Source organism: Platalea leucorodia (genome assembly GCF_965183815.1).
Source record: "Platalea leucorodia genome assembly, chromosome: W".
Taxonomy (NCBI): domain Eukaryota; kingdom Metazoa; phylum Chordata; class Aves; order Pelecaniformes; family Threskiornithidae; genus Platalea; species Platalea leucorodia.
The window spans coordinates 3,641,072-3,661,634 of NC_138859.1; the positions used below are offsets into that span (position 1 = coordinate 3,641,072).

The following is a 20,563-nucleotide window of genomic DNA, read 5'->3' on the forward strand; positions in this document are numbered from 1 at the left end:
CTGGAAACAGCACCGCATCTCAGACTGATTCACACTATTTCTTATCGAGGAGCAACACCTAAGACTGTAAGGGAAAGGGCTCATTAAGGTAAGTGACACTGTAATTTCCCCACCCTCCTCTGTCCTGCCAAAAGCATTGGAAGGAGATTAGCTGCTGTTGAGTGTTGTTTATGGAGTAGAAAACCTAGATAAACTATGTGGAGCAATACTGGAGAGTGTTCCTCTTCGAGTTTTAATTCAGGCATTTCCTTGAATAAGGCTGCCTTACAAAAAGGAAGTTCTTGTGCCCGTGTTTGATTTACGTCTTGCAGACACAGGCGATCATCGGGGAGCCCTGTCTGCTAGAATTACACGTGTGCACGTGGCTCTCTGGCTCCGAAATGTCATTTAAGCTGGAGAACACAGTGTCAAACCGTCTGTCAGCAACATGCATTTGATTTAGTCTCTTTTGGAGGAAATAAAGCCGTGACAATCCAGTGGCTTCTGCCAGGAGGCAAGACGATGGGGGGGAAGGAAAGAGATTTAGCAATTGCTGTGCTACATTGCATGTTGAAGGACTTTTTATAGTCTCTGCTTTCTGCAGGTTTTGGGACAGTTGATGGCGCCTGGTCTCATGGGACAGTGTGATGGCTTGGACACGCCAGGACGGCGGCCAGGGCTCACCTCCGGCTCTCCCGCTCCCTGTACGAGCACTGCTCCAGGTGCAGAAAACGCTGCCAGGTACCCAAAATCAATCAGGAGTGAATCACATGCATGAGGCTGTAATTATTGCTTTTTTTTCCAGCGGCGCCGTGTTCCCACGGAGAACGGAGGCTTCCCGGCACAAACACGGGGCAGGAGGGAGGAGGAGAGCACGTGCCAGCGCCAGCCCCAGTGCTGCTCCGCCACAGCCCCTCTCCACGTGCCCAGACGGGAGGTGAGGATGAGAACAGACCAGGCTTTTTTTGCCTCGTGTGTATTCATTTCATGGTTAATGGGAAACCCAAGCACTTTATTTTTCTGCTTTTTTGGGCCCTTGGAGGATGGTTTTCTTTTTCCCAAGGCTCAAGCAGCAATAAATTGCTTTGCATTATCATGGTGCTTCATGCAAATGGTTAACCTTGATTTTAGTACACGCCACGCAACGCCACCTTCCCAGCAAGGCTGAATTCCAAATAATCCTTCAAGGAGGAATGAAGTTAAGTCGGGGCTGTTCCCGGAGCCCTGGGCCACAAAGACTTTGCCTCCATCTATTTGAGAGCGTCAAATTTAATTGGTTTGGGCTGGTTTCATGGTGGAACAAAGAAATCATACAAAATACAGGGGAAGAGGAGCATTCGGCGGCGCAAGGGCTTGGGGTGAGCTCGTTCCTCCTCCAAGCAGGCCAGGATTAATGGCTCTGCGGTGGAGCGGGAGCTGCAGCGAGGGACGGTGGGCGCTGTGGATGCCATCTTCCCAAAAAGCCTTGGCAGGGAAGGGCAGAAAGCTCCCCTAAGCCCTTCCACGTGCTTTTCTTCCCCACGCCGAGGCTCAAGCCCACGCAGGGGAGCTGATGCGGTGCCTCGTGCTGCTCCCCCGGCCCTGCCAGTGACACGCGAGGGCACTGGGCACCCAGAAAACCCCGAAAGCACAACCAAAAAGAAATCCTATCGCTTTGCAAAACTCCTCTGAGACAAAGCGGTGGCAGCGGGAGACCTGAGCTGGCCCCGCGGCCTCGCTTGTGCTTTGGGGAGCATTTGGGGCTGTTTGGGGCCGCGCAACGCCCACGTGCCAAGGGCTGCTTTGCTCCCCGCGATGCCGTAGTCCTCCAGGAAAAATGCCACCTTTGCTCACGTAATGCCCACGATTTCCGCCTTCCTCCCTCCCCGCCCGCCCGGCCTCGCCCCACGGCACCCCGGAGGCGCAGGGCTGGGTGCAGCCGGGGGGTGCCCGCCCCGAGAGCCCCCCTACACGGGGTCACGCGTGGGAGCCTGCAGCACACCAGCCGTGCACGCCATGCCCTGCGCACCCCGAGACGCTGCAGAGGGCTGGGCCGGGTGCTGCAGGGCGCCGCAGGCCCGGGGGCAGCCCGGGCCCTCTCCCGCCGGTGCCTGCGCTTGCACGGGAGGGGGAAGCGCTTTGCACCGGCCGTGCCCGCTCGTGCAGGGGGCACGGTGACAGGCGGCGGGCGCTTGCGGGAGGGAGGGGCGCGTGCTTGCACGGCGGGTGCGGCGCACTCGCACGCCGACGCCGCGAGCGCCCGAGCCGCTTGCACGCCCGCACGAGGACCGCACGCCTCCCGGCCGCTCGCACGGCCGCCGCGCGCCGCTGCTTCCCCCCCGCCCCGCCCCAACCCCGCGCGCCTGCCAGCCGGCCCGCCCCCGCCGGCAGAGCCAATCACGCCCCCCCGCCTCACGGCCTCTCCTTCGCCATTCGCTCGCCTCCCTGCCAATCTCCCCTCCCGATATCGGACCGTGACGTTACGCCGCGGGGCCCCCGCCATGGCCCAACGGAGCGGCGGGCGGCGGCGGCGGCGGCTCCCTATTGGCGGGTGCGGACGGGGCGGGGCGGGGCGAGGGCGCGGCTTTAAAGCGGGCCCGGGGCGGCGGGCGAGCCCCGTGCGGAGCCCCCGGTGCCCCCCCTCCCCGGTGCCCCCGCCCGGGCCCATGGAGCTGAGCTGCGGAGTGGGGGGCAGCGCGGCGGCGCCCCCGGGGCCCGGCCCCCCCCCCCGCCGCCGCCGCCCCCGCCGCGCCGCCTGTGGAGGGCGAGGAGTACGAGAGCCTGCCCAGCGGCGCCTCGCTCGGCACCCATATGATGGCCGGGGCGGTGGCGGGTATCATGGAGCACACGGTCATGTACCCGGTGGACTCGGTCAAGGTGGGTGGCGGAGGGTGGGGGTGGCCCCCGGAGCCGCCGGGATCGGCTGCGACGGCTGGCGGTCTCGGGGGAGGCGTGCACCGGGGGTGCGTGCAACGGGTGCGGGGGGTGTGCGGGAGTGCACCGGGGGTGCGTGCAACGGGCGCGGGGGGGTGTGCGGGAGTGCACCGGGGGTGGGTGCACCGGGGGTGCGTGCAACGGGTGCGGGGGGTGTGCGGGAGTGCACCGGGGGTGCGTGCAACGGGCGCGGGGGGTGTGCGGGAGTGCACCGGGGGTGCGTGCAACGGGTGCGGGGGGTGTGCGGGAGTGCACCGGGGGTGGGTGCACCGGGGGTGCGTGCAACGGGCGCGGGGGGTGTGCGGGAGCGCACCGGGGGTGCCTGCACCGGGGGTGCGTGCACCGGGGTGCCGGGGTTTGCGCTGGTGCAAACGGGAGAGCACGCGCGGGGTGCTGGGGGTGTAGTGCAGGGGGAGGGCAGTGTGCAAGGGGTGTCGGGTGCAAGTGGCGGGGGTGTGCAAGGGGTGTTGGGGTGCACAGGGCTCCCGGGGTGGGGAGTGTTGCTTGGGGGGAGCAGAGTTGTAGCGGGCGTGCAGGAGGTGCTGGGGCTGGGTGGGGAGCAGGGCGCTGGGGCGTGGAAGGTCCCCGAGGTCTCCCATGGAAGCTGGAGCTGTGCACCCACCCTGGACCCATCCCTGCAGCCCCTCGGGTGCTGTCCCAGGCAGCCCCAGCGTCCTCGGCCCCGGCGAGCTTTGCGCAACCCACGGTGCAAAGGTGTGCGCCGGGCCTTGCCGCCTTCTGCTGCGGCAAGCAAAGTCCTCGTGCCGCTCCCCAGGGCGGGAGATGCCGCCGGTGCCCTCCGGTGTGGGGCTGGAGCAGGAGCCCCCCAGCTGGCTTTTCCCTCCTGTAGTGTTGGAATCCCAGCCCAGGAGGGAAAAGCTGGTGGGACGGAGTGGTCTGTCTGTCTGCCCACCAGGATGGCTGCAAGGGGTGTGAACCCGACCTTACGTGTCGCCCCAGCCCCATGGCAGTGGTGGCTTTATCGGGGTCAGGGCTTATTATGGGGCTTGCACGGCTGCAGATATGCTGGCGGTGGTTGGGTTTTAATGCAGATGAGCTGCTCGAGACTTAACGAGTGTGCTCTTGGTGTCGCTGAGTACGCATGAGGGAAGACTTTCGCGGCGTCACTGAAGCAGTAGGAAGCGTCACGAAGGGTATTTCCTCCCTCTGCCCTGCCAGCATGCTGCTCTGGCGGCTTAAAAAGAGAAAATAAGGTTGGGAAAAGCCAAACGCTCTTGATACTGTGTTGCTGGCACTGACAGATCCTCCGTGGTCCGGTCAGGGAAGGCTGCAAGCAGATGCTCTAATTTCTCCTCTTTTCAATGCAGGGCTCCCTGAAAGAGTAGAAAAAGGAGAGGAGAGGAAATGCCTTCGCTTTGAGGCACTGGAGGTCTTGCCAGTGTGCTGCGATAAGCATTCAAACGAAATATTCTCTGCTTTTTTACATGTTTTTCCCTCTGGGTCTGTGCCTGCTGGACCTGGCTCGTAGGTTTGGGCTGCTCCGCATCGTGGGTCCCCCCAAGGCGCAGGGTCTGCGCCCACCCCGAGTGTCTCTAACACCGGCTCCTTTCACAAACAAGCCTGGTATTTTCTGCCAAGTCACGGTCAGAGCAGCATGTCGTCACTCTGGACTTTATGGCGTGTTTTTTTTTTAAGAGGGCATTTCCTCTGTGGGGAAAAGGGAGAGGAAGAAAACGAAAGTTGTGCCTGGTTTCCCGGAGCGGGAGGTGCTTTGTGGGAAGGTAAAAGTGCTGATTTCACTGGGCAGTGAATTCCCTGGTTGCTTCATGTCCGGCAGCGCCTGTGCTAGGAGAGTACTGGGGCAATGCCTTATGCTGGGACTAATCCCACTCAGCAAACTGCCTTGAAGAGCTCGGAAACAGATAAAATACTCTGGCTGTTGGCTGGCTGCGGGGAAGCTCTGGTGGAGCGTGGCCAAGGTCACCCCATGTGTCAGGGGCAGAGTGAAATCCTGAGCTGCAGGCTTTGGGTGCTGCTCCCGCGACGGGCACCTGCTGCTGGTTTGTGCCTGTGCTGTCTGTCTGCTATGGGAAAAGGTGAGAACTGACCCCAAAAGGGCCTTTTTTTTGTTGTGGGAGTAACCAAATATTAATGAAGCTTGTAAGAGCAGCTGTCTTTCGCTTTACCATGGGAAATGTGCCACTCTCCTCCTGCAGAAAAGCAGCAAGGCTCCCTCCTTAGTCTGACTTTCTGGATAATAATTACTGGGATCGGTCACGGCTGAGCGGAACCTGTGGAGGAGGTAGGGGGTTGTGGATGCTGCAGAAAGAAGCATTTCAGCCACCTGGCTAGATCATGCTGTAGATGAAATGTTTTGGTTCCAGCAAGTCATTTGCTCTCAAAGAGAAACTGAAAATGTTTTAATTTGGGGAATTGTTTGCTTTGGACACTTGCACAATTCCTGAGCTTGACGAGGTTGGGGTAGGGCAGGCTGGGATGGTGGTGTCCTAATGAGGTGAGTCAAGGCAAGCAGTTAAAATAGTGCCCTATGGACCTCTGTGAAGTTCAGATATGCCTGTGTGACAGCATAGAAAATGCCCAGAGGTGCTGTTGGTGCTTGTGGGGCAACACGTGCCGGGATGTGATGAGGAGGGGTGTCAATCCGTCACGCACATGTCCACGTGCAGCCTCTTACGGCACCTGGCTGCCATTCCCCTGCTGTAACTTAAAGCATTGCTAGTCACGTGTATTTTGCAGCAAAGTCGCTATTTGTTTAGTGGGGAAATGTGTTACAGGTTGTGTTTTACCGACTAAAGCTGCAGCTGGAGGTTTGGGATTATTGAGACTTGCTTGGTGTCTCTTCCTTCTAAAGGTAAAGACCCCCTTGCAGCTTCAGCCTTGACTACGCATTGGCCTGTCTTACCCACTTAATGCTGCGGTTGTAGTAAAACACTGGCTTGAACTCTAGGTTTTTAGATGTGTGCTGACAGTGTTTCTCATAGTGCTTAGGCTTGTTTTGTTTTGTAGCTGCTGAAAACACAGCTGTCCTGGCAAGCCTGATCAGTCTCCAAATTAATTTGAGAGATCAGCATGTCAAGGACTTCTTGTGATGGCAGCAGAAGGGAGTTTCTGGAGGACTCCCCTGGAGCCTCCTCCCTCTTCTTGCTTAAGCCATTCGGTGGCTTTTCTGCAAGGCTGCTGGAGCTGGTTTCCCAAGGCAGGTAAAGTAGCTGCCTTCAGGATGTGAAGAACAGTTGTCCTCACCTAGGAACTCATTGCTGATGTGAGACAGCTCAATGAGAAACTGGCCATGTGCTGGGCTCGAACCTCCCTTCAGTGGATGGGAGTTGCACTAATGACAAAAAGTCCTTCCTTCAGCCCTAACCATGTTGCAGGCCTTCTCCATGAAAACCTGAACCTCTCCTAACCAAGCTGGTGCAACAAGACATCTGTAAGTTGACTTTGCTGTGGTTGTGCATGGTTCCTAACATGTATGGGAGGTCCCATACTGGAATGGCAGCTCCTGGGGTGAAGGGTAGGAGAAACATCTAGCCTACATCTGTGATGCCAGAGAGGGGAATGGAAAGGAAAGGAGGACAAGTACGATGGGGCTTGTTGGGAGGGATGGAGCGAGTGTTTCAGTGGCTCCAGCTGGGACAGTCAACCGTGGGTGACCTGCCTGGTGCAAGCAGACTTTGGAGCTCCCCTGCTTGTAACTAAGGTCTTGAAAGCACACAAGTATGGCTGCGGGTGGCAGGGCAGATGAGCTCCTGTGAGCTGTTCAACTGTGGTTTATTTAGACTTTGGGGTTAGGGACGCTCGCCTCGCCTCGCCTTGGGTTTGGTGGTGGGAGGTTCTGGATCCACCTGTCTTGATGCAGGTCCAGGAGGAGGAATTGTTTCAGCTGATAGCATTGCGGTGCTGGAAAGTCATGGCTAACCTGTTCGACTGACCCTACGCTCCCCTCCCATGGGCCTTTCCAGACACGGGTGGGTACCATACCAAGTGTGTTGCTTGTCTGGGAAGCTGCTCTAGCTGAAAAACAGCCTAGCAAAAAAAAGTTCAGAGCTTGAGCATAGCATGGGTCCTGCAACAGCGAAGCCTTCTCCGGCCAGCAGGATCTGACCCAGTCGCTGAAGAAATGCTGCTTATTTCCTGGTAAAAGCATATCGTGTTCTCTGTGTCTTTTGTTAACTGCAGGGAGACCAAGGTGGTTGTCTGTCACATGAATGTGCAGGCTGAACTTTGAGAAAGCATGCCATGTTCAGGGAAAAAAAAAAAACAAAGGCAAATTATATCTGAGCTTGTTTGTACAGCGGCATGTCAAATCAGTGACCCTTTGCAAGAATACGCAGAACTAGAGACCTGACTCTTGTTAGTACAACAGTTCTAGGTAGAAAACGACCCTGGACTATTCCCGTGCTTCTGGCAGCAGGAAGGCTGGGTGCTTTCCCCCAAACAGCATCCCTAAAGATGGTGCTGGTCCACAAACAGCAGGTAACCTGATGAACCTGAAGCTGTGACTTTTGGTGCTGCTTCTTAAGCCCAAGCTGAAACCAGGACGCTTGCGGTTGTCAGTGCACTCTTGCCTTATGCAATGAGGATTAATCTAAGTAGGTGGAGAAGTATTTCTTGGCTGGTTAACAACAGGGGGGTGAGGCTCCTGGAGGAGCTTGCTGGCTTCAGATAGGTGGCAGGAGCCGGGGGGCAAGGACTGCATAGTTCATAGCAAATCATCATTGTTCACACCATGATAAACTTATCCTGGATGAAACAGAGCTGAACCTGTTTTCAGCGCTGTGCCTCTTGCGTTGCAGTAGCCACACAGGAGATCCTGGTTTTGGTTACTCCTTGGGCTGTTTGTCCTGTTTGTGCCCACAGCTTTAATGGAAGGCGCAAGCCTGCGGACCTGGCTGTGCTGGTGGTGACGCAAACCGCAGCGTGCGTGCGGTGGGCGCAACGTACGCTTACCGCCCGCTCTGCGGTACGGTATGAGCTTTTGAACCCCCCCTAGAGTGGCTCAGGTGATCAATGGAAAAATAAAAATTGGTATGTGAAAGCATACCATTCTCATGTGAAAGCAACTGGATCCTCGGTAAGGGTGGAGATACTCAGGGTTAGTTCCCAACAGCACAGCACCACATGCTTTGGTCCTGCACATGCCAGGCTGATAGTTTATTGCTTTACAGGAGCACTTATCCCTGATTACCTTTCTGATGAGATGACGCTGCTGCGTGCTTAAATTATACCCCCTGCTTCGAAGGCATCCCAGCAATAGGCTGGGGTGAGATCGACATCTCCTGGGGTCAGTTCTGGAGTCTGAAGCAATGCCTTCAAGTTAAAACTAGCAGAGCAAAAAAAACAAACCCCAGCTGGATGCGACCAGCTTGGCAGCGGTGGGTCATGCTGAGTCACGCTGATGGTGGAGCGGCTGCCGCCAATTTCTCCGGGGCATCGTGAAATCCAGCCCCTCCTGACGAGAATCCGTGGGACGGGAAGGTGCAGAGACCTGTGGAGGGGTTGCAAGACCATGCTCAGCGAGGGCTGAGAGCCGGATTTAAAACCTGTTTTTAAATTCCAAGATAATTCAGGGCTGTTGCCTTTGCAGGAGGATTTTTCTGAGCCTTTGGGTTTATTTCCAGCGCTGTTCGTAGGCTACAATGCACTTAGTGCTCTGAACCAGGGAGCTTTGCTTGAGGCCGCCAAATTCCCTGTTGTAGGGTGATGCCTTGTCATGACCAGCGGCTGATGCTTAAGTCTGAAATTCGGCTAGCTGCTGAACCAAGTCACTTTGCAAATATAATTCCTGTGCATTTTTTTAGAATATTTACTACAAATGCAATAATTTGTTTGGCTTAGCCTCACGTATTGCTTTGCTGCTTTCGTAGCTTGGTTTTATTTTACTGTGTTAAAGTCCTGGATTCAGCTCTGATCTCTTCCTTGGTCTTAGAAAGTGTATGGAAAGTGCTCTTCGGTTTCCAGTAACTAGAGTGGTTTGGGGAATCGAAGGGCCAAACCTGAAATATTTTTATTGGCTTAATCTTGCCTGAAAGCTTAGCTGTAGTATTGCCACCTGGCTAATTAAGTGAATCGATAAGCTTGAGGGGCCGTGGCCCTGTGAGGAAGCATGGAGGTGGTATGGGCAATCCTTGCTTTTTTCAAGGGTTGTTGAATCTCTGCCAAGGACGGAGCCGTTCACACTGCTTTGCCCGCGAGGGCTGTGCTGGTGTCTGCATGCTGCCAAGTCATTCGGGGGAAACTTTACTCTGAAGATGGGGTGTCCCAGCTCACGGGGTGGAAAGCATCCTTCCTGACAAACCCGAATGACCTCTTTAATTGCACTTCTCAAGCTTCTCCTTGACAGAGTGTTAATTTGATGGAGCCTGTTGCAGGTTGCTAAACACTCGTCTCCTGTGGCTATGCCCTTTCCCAGGAGCCTTCTGTGTTTGTGTTTCGAGGTGTGAGCCTGCCACCAAAGGCTGTATCCCTTCAGACTGGTTTTGGTGTGATGGGGTCTATCGGTCGTGTTGCAGACCGGCAGGACTTGTGGGCTGCTCAGCAGGAGTAGCAGAGCCCTTTGCCTTTTGATGCTCTAGATTTGCTTGGTCTTGCTGGGATGCCTGTAGAAGTTTAAGCTCTGCCAGTGTCTGTCCCGTTGCTGGTGGGAGGTGGCTGGGGTCCGTGCCCTGCAAACACCCATCGCAGGTTGGCATCGTCATTGCAAGGGCTTTGAGCATTGCTGGTGTGTGATGGCATCAGGCTGCAGAAGCCTGAAACAAACTACAAGAAGTAATTTTTCCCATGGTGCCTAATTAAGTGATGGCACTGAGTTTAGTAGGATGCTTTGGATGCCAGAAGCTTAGCTGGCTTCAAAAATCTGTGGAAGAAAAGCTCATTGAGGACTGATGAACAAAGATGCAGATGAAACTTCCTGGCTCAGGCAGCTGGTGGCTGCAGGGCATCAGGAGCTGGGAGGGAAGACAGGGCGAAGGGTGGCTCCGTGCTCCCCAGGCTGCTGGGGGACATAGTCACCCACTAGGTCTTCGCTGGGTTGCTGTGCAGGAGAACAGGGTGGCCTTTACCTGTCTTTGCTGCTATGGGGGGGTTACTGCAGGTACCCCATTTTCTCAGCTTGCCCTTCTAGGAAACCTGTTTCCCAATTGAGCAGGCTAACTCTGTATGCCAGGTGTCAAAAGCAGCTGAGCAACTGCAGGAGAAACAAGCTGGGGCAGAGAGCCGGGAGTGTTGTAAGCAAGAGGCAATTAAAGACCTAACTGTATTTCTTCACCGCGTCTTTTGAACAACTGCGCTAGCTTAATTCCCTGTACTTTCCATCCATAAACAAGAGCAGAGGTTACGCTTCCCTCCGCTGAGCGCTTGTCTGAGCAGCCTCGTAACGTTTTGGTGTTGCAATGGGAGCGTGGAGTTAATCTCGCTGGTCGGGCAGGCAAAGTGTGGATAAATAGTGCTGTGGCCCTGGTGTGGGTGCAACTGGGGAATAAATTATTGACCCCTATAATGATCTTGGAAGTCTTGTAGCTCTTTAACTCTATGGCTTGTGCTTGTTGCATTAAAGACAGGTAACTGAGGCCTCTCCCTTCGTGTGCTTTGTTGCAGACAAGGATGCAGAGCTTGCAGCCGGACCCCAAAGCCCAGTACAGGACCGTGTATGAAGCTCTGAAGAAGATTGTCCTTACAGAGGGTTTCTGGAGGCCTTTACGTGGGATTAATGTCACCATGCTGGGGGCTGGCCCTGCCCACGCAATGTACTTTGCCTGCTATGAAAAAATGAAAAAGTCTCTAAGTGATACTATCCAGCATGGAGGAAACAGCCACTTGGCCAATGGTATTTTTGGTTTTTTTGCACAAAAAAAAGCTTGCAGTTAACAGCCTGTCCCTTGCTTGCTTCACACACTTAGCCTGGCATCCTTCACTGTGCTCTGCTCCTGGAAGATCTGCTGTAGGCAGCCTGCATTCAGACTGACACTGTAAATACCCGTATGGGAGGATGCAAGATGCAAACGTAACCCCAGGGTTGCAGGTCTTGGCACCCGCTTTGCGAGTGCTGGACAGGCAGGGAGAAGTCAGGTAGGCAAGTGTGGCACCTGCCCTCTAGTTGAGTGCTTCGTGCTGGTCACCGTGCTCCTCTGAAACCTGTGCCTTGTCTTAGGACTACTGACTGCTTGCTAGATCTCTCTTGCAGAGGGTAGAGATGGCTGGGCTGGCTGTCAGCAGCAGAGCAGAGAAGCCCTTCCTCGCCTGAAACCCCCGATGGCACTGTTGTGCACCCTCCAAAGTCTCAGTCTAATCTAGATTTCTGCACTACTCTTTAATCTCAAATTATTCTAGCACAAGTAATCAATACATTGGACAAGAGGTGTTTGGATGCAATTGCAGGCTGGTTTTGGCTTTATGTTGAAGGCATCATCTAAACCTCTTGAGGTTTAAAGTGCAGGTTGTTCCAGATGTCTCCCTTGGAGCTCCAGCATGGTAAAGTGCACTGCATCCTCTGTGCGCTCGCATGCTTCGTTGAAGATTTTGCTTCTACCAGGAAGGCTTTTGCTTTTAGGTCCACGAATACTGCTGTAACAGCAGAAGCCCTCCAATTGAGCAGCCAGGTGTGTTACAAAAGGGTTTGTGCAGAAGACATTTCTGCCTGGTCCTTGACATGATGTGATGGTAGGAATCTGCCATGGCAGTCACTTGAATTGACTCAAGCAACTAGTTAAGGGTATACAATATCTTTCTGGCTTGCTGGTTTTTTTTTTGTTAGTAATGTGCTTCCTGTGTTTGCCTTTCAAGTAGCTACAGGCTTTCAGTACCAGCAGGAAAACTGAAGCGCTATGTTAATGAGAAATGACCAAAAGTCATTTGGGCAAGAGAGAATTTGAGATGGAAACCTACATCAAAGGAGAAGGTGTGGCTTGAGAGGCCCATCCTAGAGCCAACTGCAGAATCATTAATGGCTGGCTGGATGCTTGCAGAATCTGTGCAATTAGTGTTTAAAACGAGACTGAGTAAACGGATGAAAATGCGTAATTATGGATGCGCTGAGCCAGTTCTAAACATTGCTCATCTCAGTCCAGCGCAGGCTGAGTGAAGCTGGTGGTGGCTTGCGCAGGCAAAGCCTTGTGAGTTGTAGGGAATAGCAAAGGCGACGGCTGCGATCCTGTGAGTTGATCCTGGTTTCTGTCAAGCTGCTCAGGCTGGGATTTTCTCTGCTGGGCATGAGTTGTGTTGCTGAGTGCTTCCTTGGGCTTGCTGTGGAGCTGGGCTGCAGCTCCCCAGGCTGCGGTACCCGGGTGCTTGGCGGTGCGTGGGTTGCCTGCAACATCGGCTGCTGCCTCCGCGGATGGCAGTGCCTGAGCAAGCCCCTGGCTTCTGAGTCTTTTTTTTCTGAGGGATGCTCTTGTGTCTTGCAGGTATAGCTGGGAGCGTGGCCACGCTACTCCACGATGCAGTGATGAATCCTGCTGAAGGTAATGCCCTGCGCTATTGGGAAGCGCTGCACCCCTGTTAGCCTGGGAAGGCACTGAGGACACCCTGTGCCATCTCAGCAGCTTAAGCCCTTTGCTTTGGTGACTCTGCCCAGCTTTTAATGAGCTCAGACAGGCCAGCGTAGAGGGATAAATCCTGCCTGGCTGTTTTACCTTGCTTGCCAAGGGGTTGCACAGCATCTGCATGGTGTATCATGACTTCCCAGGAAAACTGGTGTCATCTTTACTAACACGATGCTGTTACTACTCTACTAGTGATCTTTACTGAAGTGGTGGTGGTTTTTCTGAAGCTTTGGACCACCCAAACAAAACTGAGCTCAGTCATGTTGTTAGACAAGTGCAGCAGCCGGTGGGGCTGTTGCATAGCCTTCCCGGGTCTGGCATTAAGAGGACTAACAGTAAAATGCAGCTAAAATGAAGACAATTAGCTGGACCGCCAGCTCTTGTGTTAATGTGATGTACTTCTGAGTTGGCCTAAAGTCAGGTTTTTCTGAAGGAAAAATCTCTAGTGTTTCCAATCCTTTTAATCATAGCCTGATTAAATGAATTAATTTGGCCTTTTGCTTGAGTCAATGGAAGTTGTTTGATTTCAGGAGTTGGGACTGTAGGTGGGGTCTGTTACACTTGCCAGGTGATGTGCAGTTATTTAATCACCTTTCTGCCCTTGTCCTCTTGCTATGTCAGTGTTTCCACACAACATCTCTGCATCCTTACAGATGCATCCGAGGGCCCTTATCAGTCTGCATTAATGCCTTTCTAGCTAGAACTAAAGGTTGAGGAGAGGAGTGCATTAGCCCGTGGAAGTGGAGAGCTGTTGAACCGGGGCTGAGCTCTGACCTGCTTCCTTCACTTGTTGCATTGAGTTTGTTGGGGGGCACAGGGCAGTTTGGGGGAAGCAGAGGATGTATGCAGCCTTTTGGTGAAAGCCTGTAGATAAGGAGCTCATCACTACAGAAATGCCTGGTTTATGTCCTAGCAGTTTGGACTTGGAAGGGGAGGTTGGGTCAGGATGGTTGGGACTTGGAGCAGGGTTTAGTCTGGGTGTTGTGGTGACCAAGGAACATGTGCCTAATAAGTCTTTATCTCCCTGTGTCTGTCCTGCCTGGTGCTGTCCGCCCTGCCTTCACCCCCTGTGGCCATTGCCTGGACCAGTGGTGAAGCAGCGGATGCAGATGTTCAACTCCCCCTACAAGTCCGTCCTGGCATGCATAAGGACAGTGCAGAAGACGGAGGGGTTCGGTGCCTTCTACCGCAGCTACACCACCCAGCTCACCATGAACGTCCCCTTCCAGGCCATTCACTTCATCACCTACGAATTCATGCAGGAGCAGATCAACCCACACCGGGAGTATAACCCTCGGTCCCACATCGTCTCCGGTGCCATTGCGGGGGCCGTGGCTGCCGCTGCCACCACTCCTCTGGATGTCTGCAAGACCCTGCTCAACACCCAGGAGAACATGGCCTTGAGCTCTGTGAACATCAGCGGACATCTCTCGGGCATGGTGAATGCCTTCAAGACTGTCTATCAGCTGGGGGGCATTTCGGGGTATTTCAGAGGGGTGCAGGCACGTGTCATTTACCAGATGCCTTCAACGGCCATTGCCTGGTCCGTGTATGAGTTCTTCAAGTACTTTCTCACGAAGCACAAGCTGGAAAAAAGAACATCCTTGTGAAGGACTTAGCAAGAGTGAATTCAAGCCTCCGTGTCCCCTCTGTGTGTGTCTGTGTGTGCCTGCAAGCCAGCGAGCTCTGGGTCTGTGCTAAGGAACATGCCAGGTTTCTGGTGGATTCACAGCTGACGTCCACTTCTCCCTCCCCAGGGAAGGAGGGACTAAAGTGGTCCTCAGTCATGTGTTCCCCTCCTTGCTTAAACAGTGAAATAGTTTATAAAGACTTATAATAATATATATATTTAATAACTTTATTTTGGATAAGTGAAATTCCTAATTGATATTTTTCTCTGAATAAGTTTGAAGATGTAGTTTACTCCTCACCAGAAGGCTTAGGCTATACAGCCTATGCTGGTTTTTTTTTTACGGCGAAGAAGCAAAATATCCTGTCACAGAACTTACTTTTTATATAAATATAAAATAGATGGATAATGTTTATCCTTTATTTTTCTACGTAGGCATTTGGGTTGTTTTTTAAATACTATTACAGCTAGATGCTGAGCTGTTTAAAAAGGGCTAAATTCTTCCATCCTATGTAAGGAAGACACAAAAGCATTTATTTTTATAGCCAGATTGGCTTTAATTGTACAGCATTTAGCCCCCAAATGGTGGCCTGGATTCTTTTGTGGGTGTCAAGGTACTTGGTAGCCCCTTGAGATTTGGTGGGATGGGGGGAAGAAGGAAAGGGGACACCACTTTGGGAAACCGTAGGACACCAAGGAGGGGCACCCTAAAATACCTGGTCACTTTGGCGGGGAGAGGGGGAAACTATCAATTCAATTTTTTTTACAAGGAGACTCTTAAAAAAAATGTAGATTTTAAAGAGTAGTATTTTTTTTGCAAACACTTTTTTTAAAGGTACATTTTTATGGTGTGTGATAACTGAACAGCCTTCATCCTCCTTTAATTTATTCATACTTTTTTCACTAAGGCCCCGATCCTGCTTACAGGAGCAACTGTGCACATCTCGATAGCTGGTGGGATCAAAGTGGGGTGCACGGAGCCGCTCCATGGGGGGGGACCGGAGCTTCTGTTTACAGTTCGGCTACTGAGTCACAAGGGTCGCATCCTGGCCGCACCAAACCAGCAGCGGGTGGCGAAAGCCTTGGGAAAGTCTTCCCTGCAGAACCCAAGCCACCTCCCAGCCCGTGTTTGACAATAAGCTGCTGCTCATCTCTGCTGGGGAGGGGGGAAAAACAAAACAACCTAGAGAGGTTCCTTGTGCTGTAGGTTTGGTTTTGCTGTTGCGGGATGCTGAGCTTTGCGGTGGCCGGCGAAGCTGTGCCTGCTTGGGAAGAGTGGCAGCCTTGCTGCATGCCCTGCTCCTCCTGGGAATGGCTCTTCCAAACCAAAATGCATTGTTTAGCCAGTTACTTGGGTCATCAATAGCTAGTGAGGGATTTTAGGGGCCTGGATGTGTAAATATAAGTTACAGGACACCAACTGGCAAATCTCCATCCTCCCTGGAACTTGCCCTGCCAGCAGCAGCTGACCTCTCGAGCTGGCACCATCTCCTTACTGCTGTGCACGGGGCGGCTGGTGCTCTGCCACGGAGATGGGGCTGCAGCTTGCTGGCGGCACTGGGGGGTCCGCGGGGGGAGCTGCGGTGCGATGGGCAGCTTTTGGGCCGGCATGTGTCACTGGAGGTGTCCCGTCAGCCAGGCACGTTGCGTAGGATGACACTAAGCAGAGCTAATCCTTTTGCTCTGTTACTTGGAGAAGGTAAATCAAAGAGCACCTCTGTGGGTGGTGTTGCGTGTGCCTTGTGTAAATTAACCTTGTACCACTGATAATGATGAAATCAGCTTCATGATGCCTTTTTGTCACTTAAACTGAATGAATCACTGTGTCAAATGCACCCTGTGTCTTAAAGTGTAAAAATTGTTAGCTTGAGGCCACTGGTCTTGGTGGTGCAGCTGGAGAAAGCCCTCAGCGCTCTCTGCACGCGGAGATCCTCGAGGCTGGAGGTCTTTGAGCTGTCTGTTAGCCTTGGATGTCTTTTTTTCTATTGACTTTAGAAACTGGAGAGTCACTAACAGGAACCAGAACTGCACAAAATATTTCCATCTGAGATGGGCATAAACACTTAGATGAAAATTTTGGGTCACTTTAATATTAAAGAGGCAAACTGTAGCGTAATGTGGAAGGCGACAGCTTTCAGTGCGACTTCAGTAGCTAGGAGTCATACTTGGCAAGCGTCCCCAGTGCATCATCCTCTTCCTCTGGCTGCTTAGCTTTAATATTTCTGACTTCACCTTGGCTATTCTGGGACAACTTCATCTCCCGTTTGGAGTAACCTGTGAGTAGCTGGGACACAAAGGCTGGGCTCGCCCAGGGACAGAGCCCGCGGCTGTGGAGCGATTGGGAGAGGGCGGTGGTGGTTTTGGCCAGCTGAGCATCCTCGTCCTTGGAGGGGCAGGTAGCATCCCATTTCTGTTGCTAGCCAGAGCATGTCTGAGAACCTCCTGGGTGTTGAGCACAAATAATTATCAGCCAGGTTTGCTTGGGAACTTGCTCTGCCTTGAGCTGAGAGTGGGTGAGGTGCACTTGTATGTTTATAGAGCTCTTTGTGGATTACTCCGGGTATCCGATAAAACCAGACTTCCCATTCTGCAGCTGGGAACATGCCCAGTTGGTCTGATAATTGCAGAGGTCTCTCATATGTTTAAAATGTTTCCTGCTGTATGTAGTGCTGGATCCCCAGGTGAAAGCCCCTTCACCAAAGCTGTTGCTCCTCGTCTCTTCTAGGTTTGCATTTGAAAGTTTTGCTGCAAGTCTGAAGTTTTATTTTAACCTGGTATGTGAAACATGTACTGCTGCTTTGTCTGCAACAAACGCACATATTATTTAAGGGGGAGGATGAGTAACTTTGTCCGCAGTTCTTAATTTTTTTTTTTTTTTTTGCCTGCCTTGGAATTTAATGTGTTTCCTTAAATGTATATTTAACAATGCAGGAGTTCATTTGTGAAATGCTGCTACAGTTGTATCACTGGAGCTCAAGGAAATAAAATATTCTGATGTTTGTCCTTTTGGGCTCATGCTTGTGGCTTTCCTTAGCCGCGTAGTTGGGCATCGAGCTCCAGCTGGGGCTGAGCAGCCAAGAGGGTGTCGGTGGCTCTGCCCGGTGGCGGCCGGGCAGGCTGAATCCTGGAGGAATGGTGCCTTCTAGCGTTGCCTGAACACTTGGCAGGCTCAGCACCTCACCATCTGAGTCGGATAAAGCCCTTCGTCATCACACTGGAGGAAGAAAATACTTCTGGGAGGGCTTTTGCAGCCTGGCAGGAGCTGACATCTGTATCGGGAGCTTGCACTCCTCTAGGAGCCGCTGAAGAGTTTTGGAACATAGTCCTCTTGGCAATGAATTGGCTTCTGAGATTTGCAAAGCAAACCCACAGACTGTGGCTTGTTCAGCAGCAAAGCCAATTCCCAAATTGGAATTTCTTCCCCCCCTGGAAGAAAGTGCATGAGGTGAAGGCCCTGGGGAAGCTGCTTGTTTGCTGAGGTTTCAGTAATATTTGCTGCATAATTTGAAGGGAAAAACCCAGAAGATATTAAGCTGCTTTAGATCTTACCTTCCCCTTCAATAAAAAGGAAGAGACTCATTCATTGGTATGGTTTCTGCGCAGCGCTGGTGCTGGGGAAGGAATGCTTCCCTTAAAGCTGGGCTGAGCAGCATCAGGTTCATCAGCTACCGAGCTGCCCCGGAGCCTGCGACTGAGCTGTCCCCAGGGCAAACGGGACCCCCAGGGCTCGGCCAAGGTGGGCTCTCAAGGAAAAAGTCTTAACCAAAACATTTCGATTACAAAATCCCCAGTGCAGGGGAACTGTTTCAGCTCTGGGTGGAAAATGTTTCTCCGAGGTGGCTCCGTGCGGGGATTTTGGTTTCCAGCTTCATGTCCGATGCAGGTAGCTTTGCTCTGGTCCCAGTGATAAATCAATGGTGTTATTTGCTGTCTCAGCTGCTGCTGTAGGAGTCCGGGGGCTGTGCAAGCAGAGCAGCATTGCTGCGGGGTGGGATAACCGTGCTGCAGGGCGGGGGGTGCTCGAGCAGCCTGTTCTGTACCACGGACTTTGCTAACGCTTAGCCATGTGCGTAAGCAGAAGGAATTCCTCACCTCCTTGGTTTTGGTTTTTGGTTTTTTTCACACTTGGTTTTGGTCTTGGGTTTTTTTTTGGGGGGGGCAAAGTTTGGTCTATCCAAAGTCTACCGTAGCTTATTTCTAAATTTGAACCTTGCCAACACTGTCAGGAGGATCTGGGGTTCTTGCAGTTTCTTTTCCTCCTTTTCAACTCTAATAAACTTGGTGGAACCACATGGTCCTTGTTCTGAATCGAGCAAGAAAACCATGTTGTCTTAACATAATATTTCAGCTTACCAAGCACTGTGCATCTCTGATTTAAAAAGAAGAGTCTGAAACTTCTCGCTGTAAATCTCCAGCCTTAAAAATCTGGAGCTGGATCTGAAGGATTATTTTGGGAGCAGCCTCGTGTAATTTCGACAAGGGGATGGAGCACAATTTGTTTCCTATCGGTTTGGTTTAGAAAACGACCGGTTTGGAATAGGCGCTGATCCCCAGGGTATGCGCTTTCCAGTGGTATAGGAGGAATTGATTTTGGCACGTTCCTAGTCCAGCGCTTAAGAGATGCACCTAAAATCCTAAAGATGACCTTTTGTTGGGATGCAGCTAGCCAGCAGTTCTGCCCCAGCCCCTCCTGGGCTGGCAAAGGGCAGCTCAGCTGGGAATAATAATGATAATTACAGGGTTTAGCAGCAACTCCCTACCTGGGGAGACGAGGCTGGCTGCAAAGGGAAGCAGCAGCAAGGTGCTGCTGTCCTTGGGCCACCCCAAAGGAAAAAGGACTTTCCTTTTTTCATCTATTCTGCCCTTTCTCTTTTCCTTGTTTGTTTTTGTACTGTCAGTGAAAAATCAAGAAGGTGCAACGGACCGTCGATGTGCCGGGGTGGAGAGCAGGCTGCCTCGCCTGGCTGATGAGCTTAAGAGATGAGATCAAAAGACAAAGTGCTATTTATGCTCAGCAAGATGTTTTTGACAGGTTTATATATCTGTTTGCATTGTAGAGTCAATATTTAAGCCCCGTTTCCCCTGTGTAGTAAACGTGTAGTCCAGAAAGGTGAGGTATGTAATCCACTTCATGCATACCTCTTAAACACTAAATCCTGCTTTTCTATGAAGGCTGGTGAGGACCCCTACATTTCTCTTTCTTTGCCATAGTCACCATTCAGCTCCATCTTACTCTTAGTAATTCCCCAAGAGGTGAGAAATACCCCTAATATGTGTCTCCCCAGGAGGGAATTTTTATGCTTGGGTGATCCGCGGTTACAGGGGACAAGAATTACATGATTAAACTTGCAGCTAAATTGCTGATAACGCTTATTCCTGTCCATCGATGTCTTCCCCATTAGACCCCGGGGGACTGAGGGATTTTTACCCCTGAGTTACTCAAGGCTGTCGAAGCTCTGAATTAAGACTACCGAAATAAAGGAAAAACACCCAGAAAAACTAAAAACCCATGGAAAGAGACCCCACGCCCTTGCAAGATGCCCTGGGAGAAGCTTTCCTCGCCTGCCCGAGAAGGAGACATCGCTCCAGCCCTTCGGCCCCGCCATCCCCGAGGACTTCAGGCTGCTCTCCCTCCATTTTCCTGGTGAGTAATTTAAACTTTTCTGATGTTTTCTCTGGTTTTGGTTTGCCTAAAAGTTGTCTGACTTGATTAAATGCTTATTTTGTGCTGCATCCTACTGGTGCTGCAAATAATAATGGAAAACGTAGCTGGTTATTGAGGGCAATAAAGAGATGTTGTTCATTAGGAAAGCGTGGGGTGGCTCAGAACTGGGAATGCCTGGGCTGAGCCCCAGTTTTCCCAGCAGGAAAAGGCTGCAGTCGGGAGAAGGGGATGATTTTTCCTTGGATGGAGAGGCTGACTGAGATTCCTAGAAAGGCTGAAGGACCTCTGCAAAATATCACGTCGATGGTTATCTCTTCTCCTTCCTTTCTGCTTTAAACCTCTGGTATCTGCCTGGCTTGTTGATGGCCGTTAAGTGGAAATGGGGAATTCCTGCAGCCGAGCAGGAGGGGACACGTCCCTGGGGCACGCGGGTACCGAGAGCCACAGCGGGAAGCGGTGGAGGAAGCAAAGCCCAAGGGCATCGCCCCGGCTCCTCCATCACCTCCAAACTTTTGGGATGGGTCCTCAGGAGAAGGAATGAGCTGCTGGAGGTGCCACCCGTGGGCATGTGGCACTTGCCAAGAACTGTGACACGCCGATGTCCCCATCTCCCTCCGGGCTGGGTGGCATTTTGCCCTGGGAACACGTCCCATTTTCTAATTGACGCTAATGGTTTCTTTGGAACCAGTACAGGTTATTGTGTAAATATCTTTTGAGGGTATTTTTTAATGCGTCTTGTTTATCCAGCAGACCGTAGCAACTCCATAAACTTGCAGGATTTCCAGCAGCGAAGATCTATAGGGCAGCAGGTGTTCGTTTTGCTGTGTTCAGCACTTGTTCGAGTATTGAAGTCTT

The 20,563-nt window shown here is 52.4% G+C and overlaps 1 protein-coding gene and 1 long non-coding RNA gene across 2 annotated transcripts; both read left to right on the forward strand.

The window, feature by feature from the left end:
* LOC309601990 lies at positions 1-1,312 on the forward strand. Its single transcript, XR_014230613.1, has 3 exons — positions 1-88; positions 584-701; positions 785-1,312. It is a non-coding gene; the product is annotated as an uncharacterized lncRNA (long non-coding RNA).
* Positions 1,313-2,609: 1,297 nt separating this feature from the next.
* On the forward strand, positions 2,610-14,454 carry LOC309601902 (mitoferrin-1-like). Its single transcript, XM_082335161.1, is given in 5 exon segments — positions 2,610-2,683; positions 2,685-2,835; positions 10,471-10,699; positions 12,276-12,332; positions 13,503-14,454. Coding segments are annotated over 5 exon segments (1,017 nt in total). The 5' UTR covers positions 2,610-2,624; the 3' UTR covers positions 14,024-14,454.
* The last annotated feature ends 6,109 nt before the right edge of the window (positions 14,455-20,563 follow it).